We start from the raw sequence: 17883 nt of genomic DNA on the forward strand, positions 1-17883 counted from the left end.
TCCAACTCAGGAACCACATTTCCAGCAAGTAATCTGGAACCAGGACCCAGGACGACTCAAACTGCTGCTAACGGGACTCAGTACTGTAAATGACAGATTTCAGTGTTTGCGTTCTCTCATAAATTTGCTAAATGTCTGAATACACTTTGTCACAAACAGAATTCACCTATTGCGAGGAAGAAGTTTTCATCCTGGTGGAAAAATAATGTGCCATTTTCACATGCAAACACCTCAGTGGGCCTCAACGTCTCCAGAAGGTGCTTAAAAAAAAAAAAAAAAAAAAAAAAGGTCAAAAATACAAGACAGACTAACATGACTATTGATTTATAGAAAGTTGTAGCTTGTCTGAAGTACCTTTGTGCCATTTGTTGGATACTGCAGGGGTTTCTGATGGCCTCTGACTTTAGTGAATTTTTTATCTGAAGAGTGAAAGGAACACAAACATTTCCTTCCATATCATGAAATTACTGGCTGTAAAAATGTCAAATAAACCAAAGGTCACGGTGCTTACGTGGAGTGGGTTTTACAGTCCATTGCTGAATAGAACCTCCATACTGAAGTATGATCTTGTTCTCTACATCTGGGTGCACAGTCAGGGAGATAACTTTATCCGGCTTCCTGATGGACGTCAGCGCGGTGCCGTTGAGCCATAGGTTTCCATTTTGTCTGGAAACATAGGAACAGCTTTAAAGACCTTTCGAAATGATAAATCACACTTGTATCTTGCATCAGTGTAAACTACACTAGAAAACGGGTTTAAGGTGGGTTTACCTTTCCAGAGCACCGTCCCTGCTCATCCAGCACAGGGAGAAAGAAATGTCCTGGCAGAGTCCTGAAAGAAAAATCGAAACGTAACACAGTCCTGTTGTGGTTTACCTTACCTCACTAACAGGCCGGATACACCGCGGCACTCACCTAACGATATGGTACCAGGCACCATTATGAAAAAGATGACCAACAGCCTGAAGGAGTTCCTGAAAATAAAAAATACCAAAAGCTGATTAACCTGCTGAAATCGACTGAGATATTAAAGCTGACTGTAAATCTGTTATGGCTCACATTTTCTTTCTAATTCCAGCAAAAGCAAGCATGTTGTGTTCGTTAGGCTCTGCGCGTCGCTCAGGCTCCCAATTAGCACCAGGTGCGCAGAGAGCTGCCTGTCACTCACCCGCTAATATTACGCTCGGGGGATCCAGGAAGCGCAGAGAACAAAATAATACTACTTTTTATTATTCTTGGTATAACTTGATATGCTAACTGATAAACACTGTATCCTCTATTCTCCAGAAAGTGATGGCAATGGAATAAAAAAAGTAAGAACTCTGGTTCAACATTTAACAAGGCACTGTAATGTGTAAATAAAATCCTCACAACGAGCGTCCAGAACCTAAGCCTTGTAACTGCAGACTCTAAACCCTGTGTTTGCTGTTTATGTATCAGAGAAAAGTTAAGAATTTGTAGTTGCTTCAGGGTTAATGCTTTAATAGGTCAGCAGACTGTCCATGTCATTAAAGGGACAGTCCAGAAACTTTGTATTGTGTCTTAAGTAAGTAAGAGTTGGGGAAGAGGTCAAACATCCAGGCTTTTACTCCCTAGTGTGGGTCACATTCCAAGAACACTGGATCCTACTGTTCCCATGATGCACCACAAAAGGGTCTCTTTTACATTAGGTCCCTCCCTGTTTGTCTGTGTCATGAAATTCATCACCAGTGCTTGAACATTAAATATTCTGGGATTTCTTAGGATTGAACTGGTCTTAACAAATATGAAAAATCACTGAGAGACTCCTTAATATAGACATTTCTGATATGTGATGGATCACTGGTAAATGATATGCAAACAGGTCTGGTTTACCTCAGTTTGTGGTATACCTGAAAGAAAGGGTTAGAAATGCAGTTTTTTTGAAATAACTATAATTTTCACATGGTGTTGTGATTTAATTTATAATTGAATAATTTTGTTTAGAAACTGTGAGTTTTATCATATTGAGCCATTTTCTTTTATAGTTATTTTTAGTTGTTTTCTGTCGAAGTAATATTGATGCATATCGCTCCTTTTTGTACCTCATGGGCTTCAGTAGTTCTCTTCCATTTCCCCGCACAGTGCGGTTGCGCATTACTGAGGGTTAAGTCATATGACAAGTACTGCTGACACTATTTGACTATTTTCTTTGTAAAAATGATCGTTTATGTTGTTATATTTAATGTATGTTACTTTCTGTCAGATTTATTACATTACCATGTAGTTTTCGTGATGTTTTGACCGCTAATGTAAGTTTTCTAGAAGTTTTCATTGCACCTGTTGGCGCCAAATGCCCAGCAGCAGACTGCTGATTAACGTAGCTCAGCAGAGATTCTCGCGGTATTTCTCAGTGTAAATGACTGTTTTGTGTATATAGGGGTCAGATGTGCGTGACAGACAGGAAGACAGTCTATGTGTCTGTGTTATTGTCTTCTGCGGGAGGAATACATTTTGGGAAACAGTCCTTGGTGTCACGTGTGTCTATGCCCCTATAAGCAGTCCCGTTACATACCCAAGTTTGACAACAGGCCAACAATGAAGAAAGCGGAGAAACACTTTGATTTGAAGGCTACTGAACTTTATAGAGGTAATTAAATCAAGTATATCATAAAAAGACACATTTATACATTTAAATGTAACCAAAATGGTAAAGAACGTAATTTCACCTGTTTTTCATCTGACAAAGCAGATGTTTGCAGAAAAACCCCAAGACTCAGAATCATTGCTGTATGGCAGGGGCTTGTAGGCCTTACCCCCACTAACCTGTGTGTGACTGTGATTACATTAAGCAAAAGAAAGACGACAGGCTCTCTATTAGAGGCGTTACTGTCCCGCTGTTCAGGGTCTACTGGACTGCACTCAGCAATCTGACAATGCAGCTTTTGTCTGATAAATCTCAACAAGCAACCAAGCAAATTGGAGTCATGTGTAGAGACAGTCTGGGGAGGATGTCAGGCTGCAGGTTTGTAGGGGCTGCAACATTTTTACTTTAGCTAGGACACAAGTCGAATCTTGATCTTTGCTGCAGGATCTAGGGAAGAATAAGAGTATTCTGTACTAACATGAAGAGTTGGCACTGTTTGCTGCTGCTGTGCCCACTAAGTTTAGTGCTGGCCTCTGGAGAGGAGACAAAAAATGATGATGGCATCGACCTTGTCAGCTTTCTGAGAAATATCTACCTCAGGCTGCTGATGAGAGATGAGCTGTTCATCATCAACCGAGACTCTGAAATAAACTCCCTGAAGGAGCTGAGGTGCCCGGAGTTCCTCTCAGTCACAGAGCAAACCAAGGACAAACTAGTCTATCAGGATACAAATGGGGCTTGTGAACCTGTGGTATACACCAAAGATGGACAGATCAAGGGGTCTACGGTGGATAAGGCCCATATATTCTATGGGATACCGTATGCAGACCCCCCTGTTGGGGCTTACCGCTGGAAACCGCCCAGACCTGTGAGCCCTTGGACAGGGCTTTATGATGCCTCCTTCCCCAGGGCAGCATGCATGCAGGTCTGCAGTGGACCTATCGCTGAGGAGTGTCCTCAGACAGTAAGGAACAAACTTCTCATTTTGCATCTTGCTGTGGTAGTTAACTGTAGGGCAAATAAAATATTTTAGTGAACAAAAACTGAATGACCTGTGTTGTCTACTGTCCCTAAAAGGTCAGTGAGGACTGTCTGTACCTCAACATCTTTGTCCCTCGGGATGTTAACTTCAGCTCCCCTCTGCGGAGGCTGCTGCCGGTCATGGTGTGGATTCATGGTGGGGATTTTATTGCTGGCTTTGCCTCCAAGAAGCTGTATGATGGACGTTTCATCAGTAATTTCACCCACACAGTTGTTGTAAGCATGGAGTACCGACTGGGTAAGAAGGTTTATGTAATATTTCACTTAATAATTAAACTAGCGCAGTGTGATACGCTAAGTATTATGTATTTGTTTGGTACAGGGAGACTGGGACCTTTTTGTGTATTTACCGTTATTATGTCTTTTTTTCTAAATTGTCCTGTATGTCCTGAGCTAAAAGAAGGATAAATTTAGCACTGAGGCTGGATAATGTCTGCGTGTCATTATTTTAAATGACCCAGCCTGATGGTAATTACTGTGCTTTCTCACAAGACTGAAAACAGGAGCTGTGATATGGGAATGGTAATTGGGAACACTGAGGAAAATTAATGTCTTGCTGGACTCAATTAAATGTTGCTGATCATGTGAACTGATGCGTGATTTCAGGTGCATTTGGGTACCTCGTGTCAGGCAAAGATCCTCACACCTCAGCTACAGGGAATTATGGGATATTGGACCAGCAGGCAGCTCTTCTTTGGATCCAGCGCAACATCGCTGTGTTTGGTGGTGATCCCAGCAAGGCAAGACAGGCACACACCCAGCTCACATGGGTTAATTACCTAAAACTAAGATAGAACCACAAAAAGACAGGTCTTTATTGAGTGGCTATTATAAGTTACATACATTTAATTATTTCATGGATTAGAAAAATAAATTCACTGACCCCTCACAGGAGTCCTGTGGGTAGGGAGGTTTGCACAAATTTTGAAGACTCCTTTATCCAGTTGCTAAAATGCAAAGTTGCTCACTGTGACTTTTGATGCCAGGCCTCTGTGCTGTGTTTTCAGGTAACAATATTTGGAGAGAGTGCAGGTGCACAGTCAGTGAGTCTGCACCTGATGATCCAGAGCAGTAAGCCTCTGTTTAAACAGGCCGTCCTTCAGAGTCTGCCCTTCTCCATCCCTCTGAAGACCAGGTGAGGAACCGTCAGCTTAGCGTCCAGCATGATTACTAACATGTTTCCAGTCTTTCAAAATATAATGCATTAATCATTTGTCCAATGAATGAGTCAAACCTTCCAGTGGTGCTCCCTGCATGTTTATACTTAACTCCCAGCCAAACTGTAGCCTCACTCCTCTGGATCTCTTTCGCAGACATGACGCCTTGAAGCTGGGCAAAGACTTCGCTAAACAGACCAACTGCTCTGTGAGTGACATCGTCTGCCTGCTGTCTCTCACACCACAGACTGTCCTGGCCGCCCAGATGAAAACAAGTAGGGCACTGCAAACTCCAGCCTACACTCTACAAATTTAGAGCAAGTCTCAGGGCTGCCCACACACTTACATAAGTAGATAAGGATATTGTATGTTTATCTGCAAAAGATGATGAAAAACATTATTTTTATCCAGCCATGGCATATTGGAAAATAAGACCATGAAAACAGAGGAGCAGTGAGCCTCTAAAGGGGCAATTAGAAGGATTTACTGCCTCACAGCACAAAATGACTGTAATATATCTGCAAGGCTGACAGGGTTATTGATCAGTATCACTGACTCAGTGATTCTACTGCTGTTTTCTGCCTATCTGATTTCACTTTCAGACCCAACATTACTTGACATGTCATGGCTCTACTGGCTTAAGAAAAGCATTAAGTTAGAAAATCTAATTAACATTGCTGTATTCATGTTTAACCCCATTAAGATTTTTTGTTGTTCTTGTTCAAACTCACTGTCCTATTACAAAATCAGTCTGCATTTCTAATTTAACAAAATGTTGATGTCAGGTTCCAAGATTGTAAACCCATTTAGGTTGCTGGAGGTTTTTGAGACATGGGGTCCTCATATCGATGGGGAATTAATAGAAGAGCAGGCTGTCATTGCTTTCCAGAAGGGCCACTGGCAAAAAGAGAAGTCAGTGCTGCTGGGTAAGACATAATGAGAAAAATGGCAGGGTATTAGTATAAAAATGCTGTGCTACTTAGGTATAATTTTGAGACACCTATTTTTTGTTTATTCCAATTTTTGCTTTTTTCTACTCAACTTTATCTCAGAGGGTAATATTATACATTTTATGCAATGCCACTCATCTGACAGGTATAGTTTGCAAATTCAGATTCATCTTATCCTCTTGTCTAATTTTATGCAAAATTCTACAGGTACAACCTCAGAAGAAGGGGTGATCTTTGTGTATGGCATCTTCAATAAGCCAGTCTCTGCGGTGGAGTCTATTGTGTACATCACAGCCATATTTAAACAACACGCTCTGCGGATCTTGCACAAGTACCTGCCCCTGTACAGGGACACTGACCGCAGGGACATGCTCGCTCAAGTAAGAGGAGTTCAGATGACATTGCCAGTCATAGCAGTGGGGTGAATAATCTCATACATACAAAGGAAATGATCATAAATTCTTGTTCTTTATAATTGTGAGCACGTTGGCATGACAATGATTACCAAGAAAGTGTAGTGACCACTAGGGACTGGTTTATACTTCATAACCACCTGAATACCTGGATCCATCATACTTCCTCCTTAAGCTCTCTGCGAGAATTTTTTTCTGCACGACACTGTATTCACATCATGATGAATTGTATAAATGGGGAACACAGTGCACACTACCTGTCAGCTTAGTTCTTGAAGGCAGAAATGGTGTTGCACACACAAAAGTGTCGACATAAAACTCACCAGTGCTCTCTTCTCAAATATTTTTTGAAGTTCCAGATGTGATGCCTGCTGTGTAGAAACATGGGCATGCCGTAATTATAGACAGTGTGTTCATGTTTTGATTTTTTTTTTTAATCACTGTTGGACTGATGTGTATTCACACACAGGAGTAAGAAAGCCTTGAGCAGTTTCTCTCAGGCTTTTCAATCCAAAGTGCTAGGTGGTAGTCTCCCAGAGCTACAGAAGGTCAGGAGGTGACCTGAATATTATTTAATATTCAGTGATGGTTCACAGTGCAGCGGCAAGACAGCGTAGTCAGTGGAGTGGGGTATAGCAAACCCCTCTACACATACTGCTGCTCTTTATAAAGGGCACTTCTCCGGAGAACCATCAGGGTCAGCACAAATGCCACAGAGCATGACTAAGTTCTTAGTTTTAGTTGGCAAAATTTTTCTTCAGAGTTTTAAAACTATGTTTTGCAGTAAAAACTCGCTACTAAAGGAATACTCCAGCATTTTGGGAAATATTTTTAGGAAGACTGATTCCTCTGTGCCAGAATAATGGTCCTGTAAAGAGGAAGCCTCAGTTTTATTGCTTTTTTTTTTTATTAAACACACAACCCCAGAGATGCTCTCTCCTCTGGCTTGTTTTTCTTTTTCGGATTATCTTAATCCTTTTTTTGTTCTTGGTCTCTTTGATACCTAGCAGGCTTATAATTATGAACCAGTGTTTCATTATTCATTATGCATATAAATTTACATTTACAATATTTTGCAGTGTCAGATAGCAATCCATAGTCCCTATTGTTACACTTGACCTCGTTATGACATCATGACGTCTCAAATGTCACATCCAATTTGTCTTTTTTAAGGTGGCCATATAACTCCCTGTCAAATGCTATTGTAGTGCATATGTAAATATATTATTTTTCCTATGCATTGATTCACTGTGGCTGTTAGTCTGCAAGTTACACTTAGAACTTAATATGTGAACTTCACTGGGGAAAAAAAATCAGAAATCAGTTCATGGAAATTATTGAGCTTACTGAAGCAAATTACTTTTGATCAAACCAGACTGAGGCAAATTGCATATAATTAATATTCTTCCACATGATGTGGCTTAGTCTCTTCATTATTAGCCATCCAGTGGCTGTCAGGAAACTGTCAGCCAGTTTCCAGCTGGCTTACATTTGGCCAATAATTTGTGAGAAATTGCAAGTGTGCAGAAAATCTCTGCAGAATTAAAGCCCTGTGTGAAAAAGTGAAGTAGCTAGTGTGAAAAAGGCAAAGGATTCTGCATTTACAGTCGAACATGTATCTGAAGTGATTTGTTTGCCTCCAAATTTTTTTTCATGCTCAGAGAAGTGAATACTTGCACACGGTCTCCCACACACACACCCAAACACACTCATGCATCAGTAACCACCTACTCAGTGGCTGTGCAAGGCAGGCGTTCATGCATGGATCGATGTCCTACACAGCCCGAGCTCGGTGCGTAACGAGGACCCAACTGTCTCCTGTGCGCTTTTCAGCATCTGCATGTCTAACAAGCCTGCTGGGGAATTGAAAACAAGCTTTCTCTTTTGTTGCTGTGATTCATTAGTTGAAAAAAGCCATGTTACAGGCTGATTAAGGGAAGATTAGGCCTAAGTACAGTATATCTGAATGCTGCTGGACAGCCATTAACTCAGTTTGGCACCCAGTATAAAAATACAGAATTACCACCATTGTGCAGTCTGCTCAGACTTTAGTGCTGCTCTTTGCCTCCTAATACACATCCTATCATTTGCCTACAGGGGGAGCTAAAGTTTCAATTTCTGTGAATCTGATTCTGAGACAGACCACCGTTTTTTTTCTCCACTATCATTTGTATGGGTGCTGCATGTGGACCACCTGGAGTCAGGGAGTTTGTCTGTTCGAGATGCAGTCTGACTGCTCCCACTAAGAAGCAACTCATCTCTCATGAACATCTGCAGTGACAGGAGAGATAAGCTGAGGAATCATAGATGGGAAGAGGACAGAGGGCTAGCAGATGGAGAAACACTGAGTGTGACACAGCATTTGTATTAATGTAAATATTAGAAACACATCCTACTATAATACAATCCACAAGCACCACAGCCTTCAAAATGATTATGGTTTTAAGCAATTAAAAAAAAACTTAACCCCACAACCTCTGTGAAGGCTAGACTGTGGACTCATTAATCAGTTTCACTTTGGTGTACCTAACAAATTGCAAATCAATTGGAAAATTAAACAACTGTAGTAACAATATATGTTCGTGCACTAGCTAAGATTTTTGTATGATAGTGCCTGTTTAAACCTTATTTTATAATGCATTGAATACAACAGCTTAAACCAGTAACTGACTGAACAGACAGTGGTGTGGACAGTGATATGTGCACTTAGTGATGCACATGCTGTACTCAAGTGCATGTGCCTGTGCAGTGATGAATAAAATACATATGCACTTGCTACAAATCTGAGATGTACCATAAAATAACTATTGGATTTAAATTTCGCATGTTGTCAGAAACCTCCTGTAACTTTAACAGATGTCAAAGAATACTGTTTAAACGGAAAAACAATTATTATGGCTCACACAGATTAACCTAACAACTTCAGTGTTAGTTTAACTAATCTGAGAGAATTTTTAATTTTTGCAATAACTTAATTTTCCTACATGACATCATGGCTACATAGTACTTCTGTATCTTTACAGTTTTTTCTTTCAGAGAGAGAATATAGAACTGGAATGAGGAAAAGGCATTCAGTGGTTTTCTCCTGGCATTTCCAATACAGGTTTTAAGGGGGTTAGGAGGTGACACTGGACATAGTATATAGTCATAGTGCACAGGTAGAGACATGGCATCAAAACTGTAGTTGGCTCCCCCCACACTCACACAGACACACACACCTCCTACATCTCTTCACAAAGGGCACTTCTCCAGACGACAAGGGGGTCAGCAGAAATGGCAGCCAGTCCATCACAGAGGAGGCTGATGTGAAGGGCTCAGTGTTATGGGTTTGAACTGTAAAACTGCTCAACACACAGCCAGCTATGACATCAATGAAGTGCTTATACAGATACAAAAGGCCTTTGTGATATAGAATAACAAACTGTTATTTTCAGATATTATTTCTTTCAGGATCTAGACTTAGTAAATACTAGTATATAATGGAAAAGACTGGTTTGATAAAATGCAGTGCTGAAGGAGTGAAAAGAGAGAGTGGGTAATGGGGAGAGAACAGAAGAAATACACTTGAATACATAGTAGACATTACATAATTTATACCTATGCTTGTATACACATGCATGTGTGTGTGAACCATGGCTGTTAGTGTCCAGGTACGCTGTGTGCCTGTTTGAAACAGGCGTGTGTGTGTGTGTGTGTGTGTGTGTGTGTGTGTGTGTGTGTGTGTGTGAGAGAGAGAGAAGATAAGTTCATGTGTGCATGTGTGTGTCTGTCAGCGTCCTATAGTGAGCCTGTTTGTTTTTCAGGTGTCATATGTGTCTCTCTGTGGGTGAAGGTTGTGTGTTGCTGAAAAGACAAACTAGTTTCCAGGTAACAGGCAAAAAAAGAAATAATATAAAATAAAATAAAGAATGAAGGCCTATCTTCATTTTCTTTTGCTTCCTTCTAGCTGGAAGAGAACAATAGTCTTCACTGCTGTGCCCCCAGGTCATTTCAGTATAGATGATTTTATTTATTTCCTTTTCTACAAAAACACAGCAGAAAGAAGATGCTACACTGTGAAGCACGAACCTTCAACAATGCTGAACAATTCTTCAACTTGCAAAGCAGCTTGTTTGTAGTTTATTATTCAGGTTTCATTTGCAATCTTTTGACCACTAGTCAAGCAGGTTCATTAGTGTTCTGCTAAAATGTAAAAAGAAAAGACATTTATAAAAGAATAAAGGAACAAAATGTTAAACTAAATTATATGTATATATAACTCCTAATTAGAGTGGCACAAAAGCATTAAAACACACTAAGATAAGAGAAGATAGAAGGATTTGGGTTTTTACTTCCAAGATGAGAAAATGAAATGGGAATGGATGTTTTTTGGAAGGAAAAGAACATCTTATGTAAAGCCACGACTGCTGTTTGTGTGCTGTGAGTCATATCTGTCTATGAAGCACACAGGTAAATAAACAACACAGGCATACACAATCTAAATTAGCCTCCTGTCTGAGTGTTATCAACTAACATTGGCACAGCAGCTTACTCACACTGGCAATGTGCTCATCTGAGTTTCTCATGTTAGTATTCTAATTTTTGCTAATCAGCACTATGCACTACACAATAGAGAGTGATTGGAATGACAAATTAGCGACTAGTCAGTGATGGAGCTAGATGAAAAGAAAGTTGATCACCAAAAGATTAACAGCTCATCTTGAGGAGACCATGAAGTCTCAAAATTTAATCTAACTTTCTCTTTCTGTTCTCTCCTCAGATAATCACAGACTACGTCTTCCTCTGTCCATCCAGGAGGTCTGCACGTGCCGGCACAGCAGTGGGCAGTGCAGTGTGGATGTACATGTTTGACCACGTGATGTCAGACCACCACGTTTGGTCAGGTCTGTCTTTCTGCTACCAGCGTGTCTGCCATGGTGCCGAACTACCCTTCCTCTTTGGCTCAGCCACAGTGGCCAACTACACCATGTCACCACCAGAGAAGCTGCTATCCAATCAGATGCTGTGCTATTGGGGCGCCTTTGCTCACACCGGTGACCCGTCCTCGCAAATCCAACAGACAACTTTTTGCCGGGAGCAACGTCTGCCCGTTTGGCCGCACTACTCCAACGCCGGCTGGCTGGTCATGAACCTGACCCTGTATTCACATGCACAAGTCGGAACCAGGAACCATATATGTGACTTCTGGGACCAACTGGGCATTTACTAGGGAGGGGACAGGTGCAAAGTGCAAAAATTGAAGATACACTGTATGAGAAACACTGTCAGGATAAGGACAGACAAAGGCTTCCTTTGATGCAGAAAGGTTTCTTTTGGTTTTAATTTCTAATTTCACTTGAGTCTGAATCCCAGAGTTCATGTCCTATGAAATGTACTTGTACTGCTAATTCACATCTAAAGGTGTGAACGGAGTTTGATTACTAAAAATCATCAGGACTATCAGTGCATAGAATAGTAATTTCTCATTTTATTAGTACTTTTTAGGACTGTAAGTTTTGGCTTGATACATGTGGCCCCGATAAGGCTCTGGGTAATGACTTGCTCAAATAAAATAAATCATTAAAAGTACATTAATCATTTTACACACTGTCTGATAAATGAAATGAAAATGGGATAGGACGTGGTGTCCCTCAGCTGTACTATCTCCCTTTATGACACTACTCCCTACAGTCCTTATGCTGTTATTCTGCTTCCCTGCGTTTTTAAGTACACTGAGACAAATTATTAAACAATGTTTTATGGAAATATATTTCTGAAAAACCAGCAGTAAACATACAAAGCATCTTCCAGCTCTACAGTTCTCCTCAGGTCTATAAGCATTTTAGTTCATTTCTTCATAGCCCACAGCGTTACTGTTTTGATTCAGTTTCACCCTTTTCATCAGCATCTTTTCCAGCAGTAGGTAACTGTTTGCAGTGAAAAAGCTCTGATAAACCCACCAAACCAGCACCACGTGACAGGTAGACAAAGCCGGCAACTACCCGATGAAATAGGTAGTTGGAACATCATGCGGCTAACAGGTCTGGTATTTTTATTGGATATGGTAGAGACCAAATAAGAACTAAAGGAGAGTGAGAGTGACTTACAAATCAATCCCAATGTCAAGAGAAAGAGTTTAACAAATTGAACATGAATGTATTGATATGGGGGATGTTTTTATGTATAGGCCAAATGTTAGCATTGCAAATGTGGTCCTAAACCTGGGCTGAGAATATTCATTCAACATTAGGTGCTAATCACAGTATAAAATCAAAAGTGGTGCTCTCTATTTCTGTCCGACTCTTTCTCCCTATTTTTTCCAGGTAGCAACCAATTATCATTTAGAGAAACATTACCGACTTGCTAGTAGGAAGCTGTTTTCAGCACTATTGGCTACAATAGTACAAAATTGTACAAAAGCTCTATGTTTTACTTCCAGGTACCTTAAATCACAAAGATATGAAATATTTTATTTAATTTGTCCGTTTACTAAAAATGGTAGAAAACTTATATTCTTCAGATGGTATTCTGCTGTCAGCTTCCAACTATAAGGAGAAAGACATGAAAGACAAACTAAATGAAAACTGCTTTGAAACTAAAATACTCTCCACTTCTAGGTATTGACCCCCAAAAACAAAGAGGCAAGTCCTCTGAGTGCAAGTGTTCTTGGTCTTTCATTATCAGAATTTAATATCTTACCATCTCTAAGGCCATGTTAATTAATGCAGTACATTCAGCCTTTGAATTATCTCCATGGCATTGAATAAAGAGACTGTGGTAATAGTTCTATTTTACAAGCAGGAAAAATATGAATATCTGTTGTTTGTTACAGCTGGCCCTTCTGGAGCACTCAAGCTAAATAAGTGTTTTCCATTTAGTGTAGCCCAAGGATAAAGGATAGCAAGACCTTCCAATATGGAAGAAAAGCAGCTACAATTGCACAGCTCTCGAGACACAGCTCATCTCAAAGTGTTTCTAATCATGAAAAGAAGACACTGATGTCTGCTTTAGTTCAGCCCTGGAGACTGTCATGTTCTAGTTCCAGGACGCTGAATTGTTTTTGGATTTCTGCTGATGAAGTTTCAGTGAGGTGCTGTTCATTCCAAATTCCTGTGTTCTTTTGTTTTTGTGCTAGGGATATGTCATGCTCATATGCAAATCTAAAAGTTTTGTTGTACCTCCCAGAAGACAGTGAACAGATGATTCAACAGTAACTGAAGTTATTCAGAATTTTACAGACCAGCCCACTTGAAGTCTCTCTTCAGACTGACACGAAGGCCACTGCAAATAGTCATGTTTCTTTTTACATTCATTTAAAATAAGTCACACGCAAATTTATTCACGCACACACCCAAGCTCAATGTTACTGGCTGTTTACACACGCACATTGATTGGTACAATGGTGATACTTAAGGCGTGTCATTATCTCGGGAGACATTTACTTCTCTGTCATCTGGTATCAAAGAACACACCGCGTTGGAGCCGAGCTGTCGAAGATGGCCATACAGATAATCAACTGCAGTCCATTCCTGCTCTGTGTCCCTTTCTCTGACCCTGCTGCTCATTATTGTGACAACTGATAAGAGAGAGAGAGAGAGAGAGACACTATCTTTTCTGCTCCATGGATAATTTAGGAAAGGTTATGGATCTGATGTCTTGTTGTCAGTCTTTAGGCAACAGATACTGGCTTCACATTGTCAATTAAAAAAACAGATGACAGCTCTCTGTGGCTGCTTTGACCAGTCAGAATACTGCTGGGGTTGATCACACTGTTTACCAGTATCTTTCTCATCTAAAGGGCCTCATTCAACTTATAGGAATAATTTGTCATTTGCTGTCATTTGTCAAAATTCTTATTCACTGTAATGCCAAGGAAATATTGATTTTTATCCTCCAGTTGAATATTTTATATCATGTTTGTTTCGTTTGTAACCACAAAGTGTTTTGTTAATAGTATATCCATGGTTTCCTCATGGCCAGTGTTTATGCTAAGCTTAGCTACTGTAAATGGCTGCTGTATATTAACCGTAAACATGTGTGAATGGTATTGATCCTCTAATCTAACTCTTGGTAAGAAAGTGTAAGAATGTGAGTAATTTGTTTGCTGGTTTTGTTTTTTCAAAAAGAAGCAGTAATGACACTCCAGACAGATCAGTGTTTCAAGACCAGAAAGAGGCTGTGTGAGAATGAAGCAGCTCATGTTTTTTCTGCCTGCTCCCTAGCTTTGCTCTTGGCTAGAGGACATGAATGAAAAGAAACACAAGCACATACGCGGAGATTTGTCTCTACACGGTGAAAGCTCAAGGGCAGAAATGAGAGGCGAGATGAAATCTGTACTGCTGTCGCTTATTTCCAATCTTAAAAACAGAAAAAGGCTTTTAGCAGATCACATTATGTCTTCAGTCACAGTTTTGCTTTGAATATGTCCAAAGTTGGATCATTTCTTATATTACATTTTAGTGCTGCAGGCAAGTATCGCTGAGGACAAACTCCCTCATAAAGACATGCTGTTTATTGTACTCTGGACAAAGCTACCCTATCATTGCTGTGCAGTATAATTATTCATACTGTGGTACTGCAGACTACAGCCAACAGGCCAAGTCAACCCAAACAAATGCTAGTTTTTCACTGTGAGACAGTGGTGTTGTGAAAACTGGGTTGAAACAATCAAGTGATATGTACTTAAGTTAGGTGTCTTTTTCTTACAGGATCAATATCAATCTCACAGAGTCAGGACTCAGGACGTGGTTAGCCTAGCTTAGCAAAGAGACTGAGGAAACAGCCGGTCCAGTTCAGTCCAAAACTAAAAACACACAGATACCACATTTAAACCCTGTATCTGTTATCTGCTTACCAACCATACCTACCAGTGCTTTAAGACACAGCTATTTTTCACAGCTATTCATTATTTTGCTGTGTATAAATAGAGAGCACCTTAGGAAGCCTAGTATAGTTTTTTGATTGAGTACAAACACTCTAGATGATAGACTGATAAATGCAAAAACAGTCATTTTGGTTTGGTACTGCTTTCAGCCAGTCTTTTGGTTAAGTGTAATGATACCGACCATAACATTCAGCTGGATGACAGAGAATGAATAAGTCTGGGGATCATCACAGTACTGAAGGGTTTTCTTTTTAACACTCACCATCAGAATCAGTGAACCACATCCCAGGCCAGAGGAAGAACTGGCAAAATTGGATTATCCAATTGGATTAAATGTTAAAAGCTGGCTCTGCATTGTGACTTTCATCTAGAGAGGAAGTAACATTTCACTACTCATGACACAGTTATTCTGTTTTCAGCTGCAGTTTCCCCATTATGTTCTTGCTCCACAGAGAAACCCACATCCTCTATATATCCTTATTATCAAAGACATCCACCTCCATATGGTTTAAAAACATGAGCGCAGTGGGTCCTTTAGGCATATAGGTTCATTCAAGTGGCAATTAAAAGTGAAAAAGTCTCTTAATCAGCTTTTTTATTACTCTGTGATGTATGCATATAAATTACTGCTTTCAGGGTTTCTGCTGACGCTCATGCCCCTGTCTTATTCTCTGGAGATTTACCATGTAATGCAAAAGCAGCAGCTAGGGATTGTTTTTTCCTCCCCAATCTGAACTGAACTGGTCCTAAAAGCTATCAGTGTAAATTTATCACATAAAGTGCTGTAATTCTGCACAGAGACTTTTGTAAGGAAGAATGTGTAGGTGGGTGGGAAGAGATAGTAGAGCACACAGTCACCAGTTTGCTACAGTTTACTGTAACAATAATACTTGGGAGGGCATTTTTTGGTAATGGAAATATATTCCTGAAAAATCAGCAGTAAACATACAAACACCCACAGCATCAACACAGCACTGATGATAGTACCAGAAAGTTCTTCAGAGTAGTTGTAACCCTGAGTGAACTGACCGCAGCAACTGCATTCAGTGATATACATGGTAAAAAATTGTTGTGAACCTTGTAAATATCAGTAAGCTCAGTAAGTAATATCATATAAGAGGGACACCTGCACAGTCCGACTGACCCTCAGGTTATCTTAAATTACATTCTGGTACTTAAGTCCTGGTTTTTAAAAATGGCCTTATAAATTTTCACACCTGCCCTATACCTGCCTGTTCACTCCACTGTGCACAGAGATTCAGTAACTGATGATCCATACTTTGGTTGGTCCCTGAGCAACTTGCATTCATGAATACATAAGATTGAGAGTGGTTGAAAGTTGCAAAACAAATGACTTTACACTTACTGGAAGAAGTGTGCTTAAGTACAGGCTGGAGCTTTCTTAGAGCCACTATCTCCTGGTCATCAGAAGACTTTCACTGGAAAGGTACTTCAGTAATAACCTAGAAGCTGTTAAATAGCTACTTGTACATTTGTCTGTTATTATTCTGCAATTTTGAAAAGTCTCATGGCGAAATACAATGATCCAGAACTAGCCAGAAACCCTGTGAATAGTGTTGTGTTGCAGTAAGAGAAAGTGAGAGGTAAGAGGACAAGGTATTCAGGTTCCAGGCCTTTAACCTGTTCCAGAGGTTAGCACTGTTTCAACAACTGCCATTAGCAGCTAATTAAACCACAACACAGGGGCTAACAGAACACAGCCACGGCCACCTGGTGAGGGACAAAGGGATCGATGCAGCAAACAGGTTCAGCACTGCTGGGTAAATTTATCGGTCTGCTCATGAGCCCAGGGCTGCTCTACTGACGACTGAGACAGTTCAAGGTGCACCTGGCTGCTCCTTAAGTTAACTGCACTGCTCATCACACACGGTCCCACAGGCCAGCAGTTTTATGGAGCTTGAAATAAAGTTAGTTTATGAGGCCATTTCCTCTTTATGTGGAATAATCGTGTCAGTAAGCACTCGGAGCGGCACAGAATTTCAATACATGGTCCAAGCAGTTGGGGCTTGCCCCTTAAGTTTAAATGAAACTGACCTGCAAATACTCCAATCTGACGACAAGTATTAGTTTATCATCTTGCTGACCATGCTGAGACCTCCTGCCCAGGGCAGAGGAATGAATCATCAAGTGAACTGTAGTTAAATGGCAAATGTGGTCAAATTGTCATGCAGTGAAGGTTTCATCATTGGTGTGAAACGGACTGCATACGTATTCACATACCAGCCAACTTTTCTATGTAACTTCAGACATGTCTGAAATGTAAATGTATGTAAGATTAAACTAATGCTAACATCATATGAACATTGCTCAGTTGTCAAAATGAGCTTCACCCTGTCTGCCTTTATTCTTGCTTATTGTGATGATTGACTGAATAATATATCCAATGGTTTTGTCTTTAGCAACTGTTAAGATGCAGCCCACCCTCTCATTTGTAGGGATCATGTGATTATTATACATGGTGCTTGATAATACACTAATCCTGTCAAAGGTCAATGAGCCTGAAGCCTGAATCTAAATGCATCGACTTGTTCATTTTTCTCATTGTTTAGCCATATACAGTACAAGGGGACACTATCTTGTTTTGAATTATGCACATGTGGATTTTGGATTACATTATGTTTTTATATGCATGTATGTCCACTCACTATGCTTGAAGTTAAGTGTGATCAAAGCTTAGGAAATCAAAATACACTTAAGAGACATGCAACAATACACAACTGAAATGTTGTTGCACTCATTTCATTGCCACCATTGGTGTTTTTGTGCTTGCAGTGTTACAATGTTTAACATTAACAAAAATCATACTCTTTAAGTATGGCCTACTTAGTTTTGT

General features: G+C 40.2%; 1 protein-coding gene across 1 annotated transcript; it reads left to right on the forward strand.

Moving 5' to 3' along the window:
• The first annotated feature begins 2113 nt into the window (after positions 1 to 2113).
• LOC113142441 (cAMP-regulated D2 protein) lies at positions 2114 to 11748 on the forward strand. Its single transcript, XM_026327479.1, has 8 exons — positions 2114 to 3569; positions 3683 to 3884; positions 4253 to 4386; positions 4654 to 4781; positions 4960 to 5078; positions 5589 to 5729; positions 5961 to 6133; positions 10926 to 11748. The coding sequence occupies exons 1-8, from the start codon at positions 3084 to 3086 to the stop codon at positions 11373 to 11375; spliced, it is 1833 nt and encodes a 610-aa protein (XP_026183264.1). The 5' UTR covers positions 2114 to 3083; the 3' UTR covers positions 11376 to 11748.
• The last annotated feature ends 6135 nt before the right edge of the window (positions 11749 to 17883 follow it).

Source organism: Mastacembelus armatus, chromosome 23 (assembly GCF_900324485.2).
Source record: "Mastacembelus armatus chromosome 23, fMasArm1.2, whole genome shotgun sequence".
Taxonomy (NCBI): domain Eukaryota; kingdom Metazoa; phylum Chordata; class Actinopteri; order Synbranchiformes; family Mastacembelidae; genus Mastacembelus; species Mastacembelus armatus.

Coding starts and splice junctions, on each gene's coding strand:
- LOC113142441 (XM_026327479.1), top strand. CDS start 3,084: ATGAAGAGTTGGCACTGTTTGCTGCTGCTGTGCCCACTAAGTTTAGTG. Junction 4,387..4,653: donor TTGGTGGTGATCCCAGCAAG/GCAAGACAGGCA, acceptor CTGTGTTTTCAG/GTAACAATATTTGGAGAGAG. Junction 4,782..4,959: donor TCCATCCCTCTGAAGACCAG/GTGAGGAACCGT, acceptor TCTCTTTCGCAG/ACATGACGCCTTGAAGCTGG.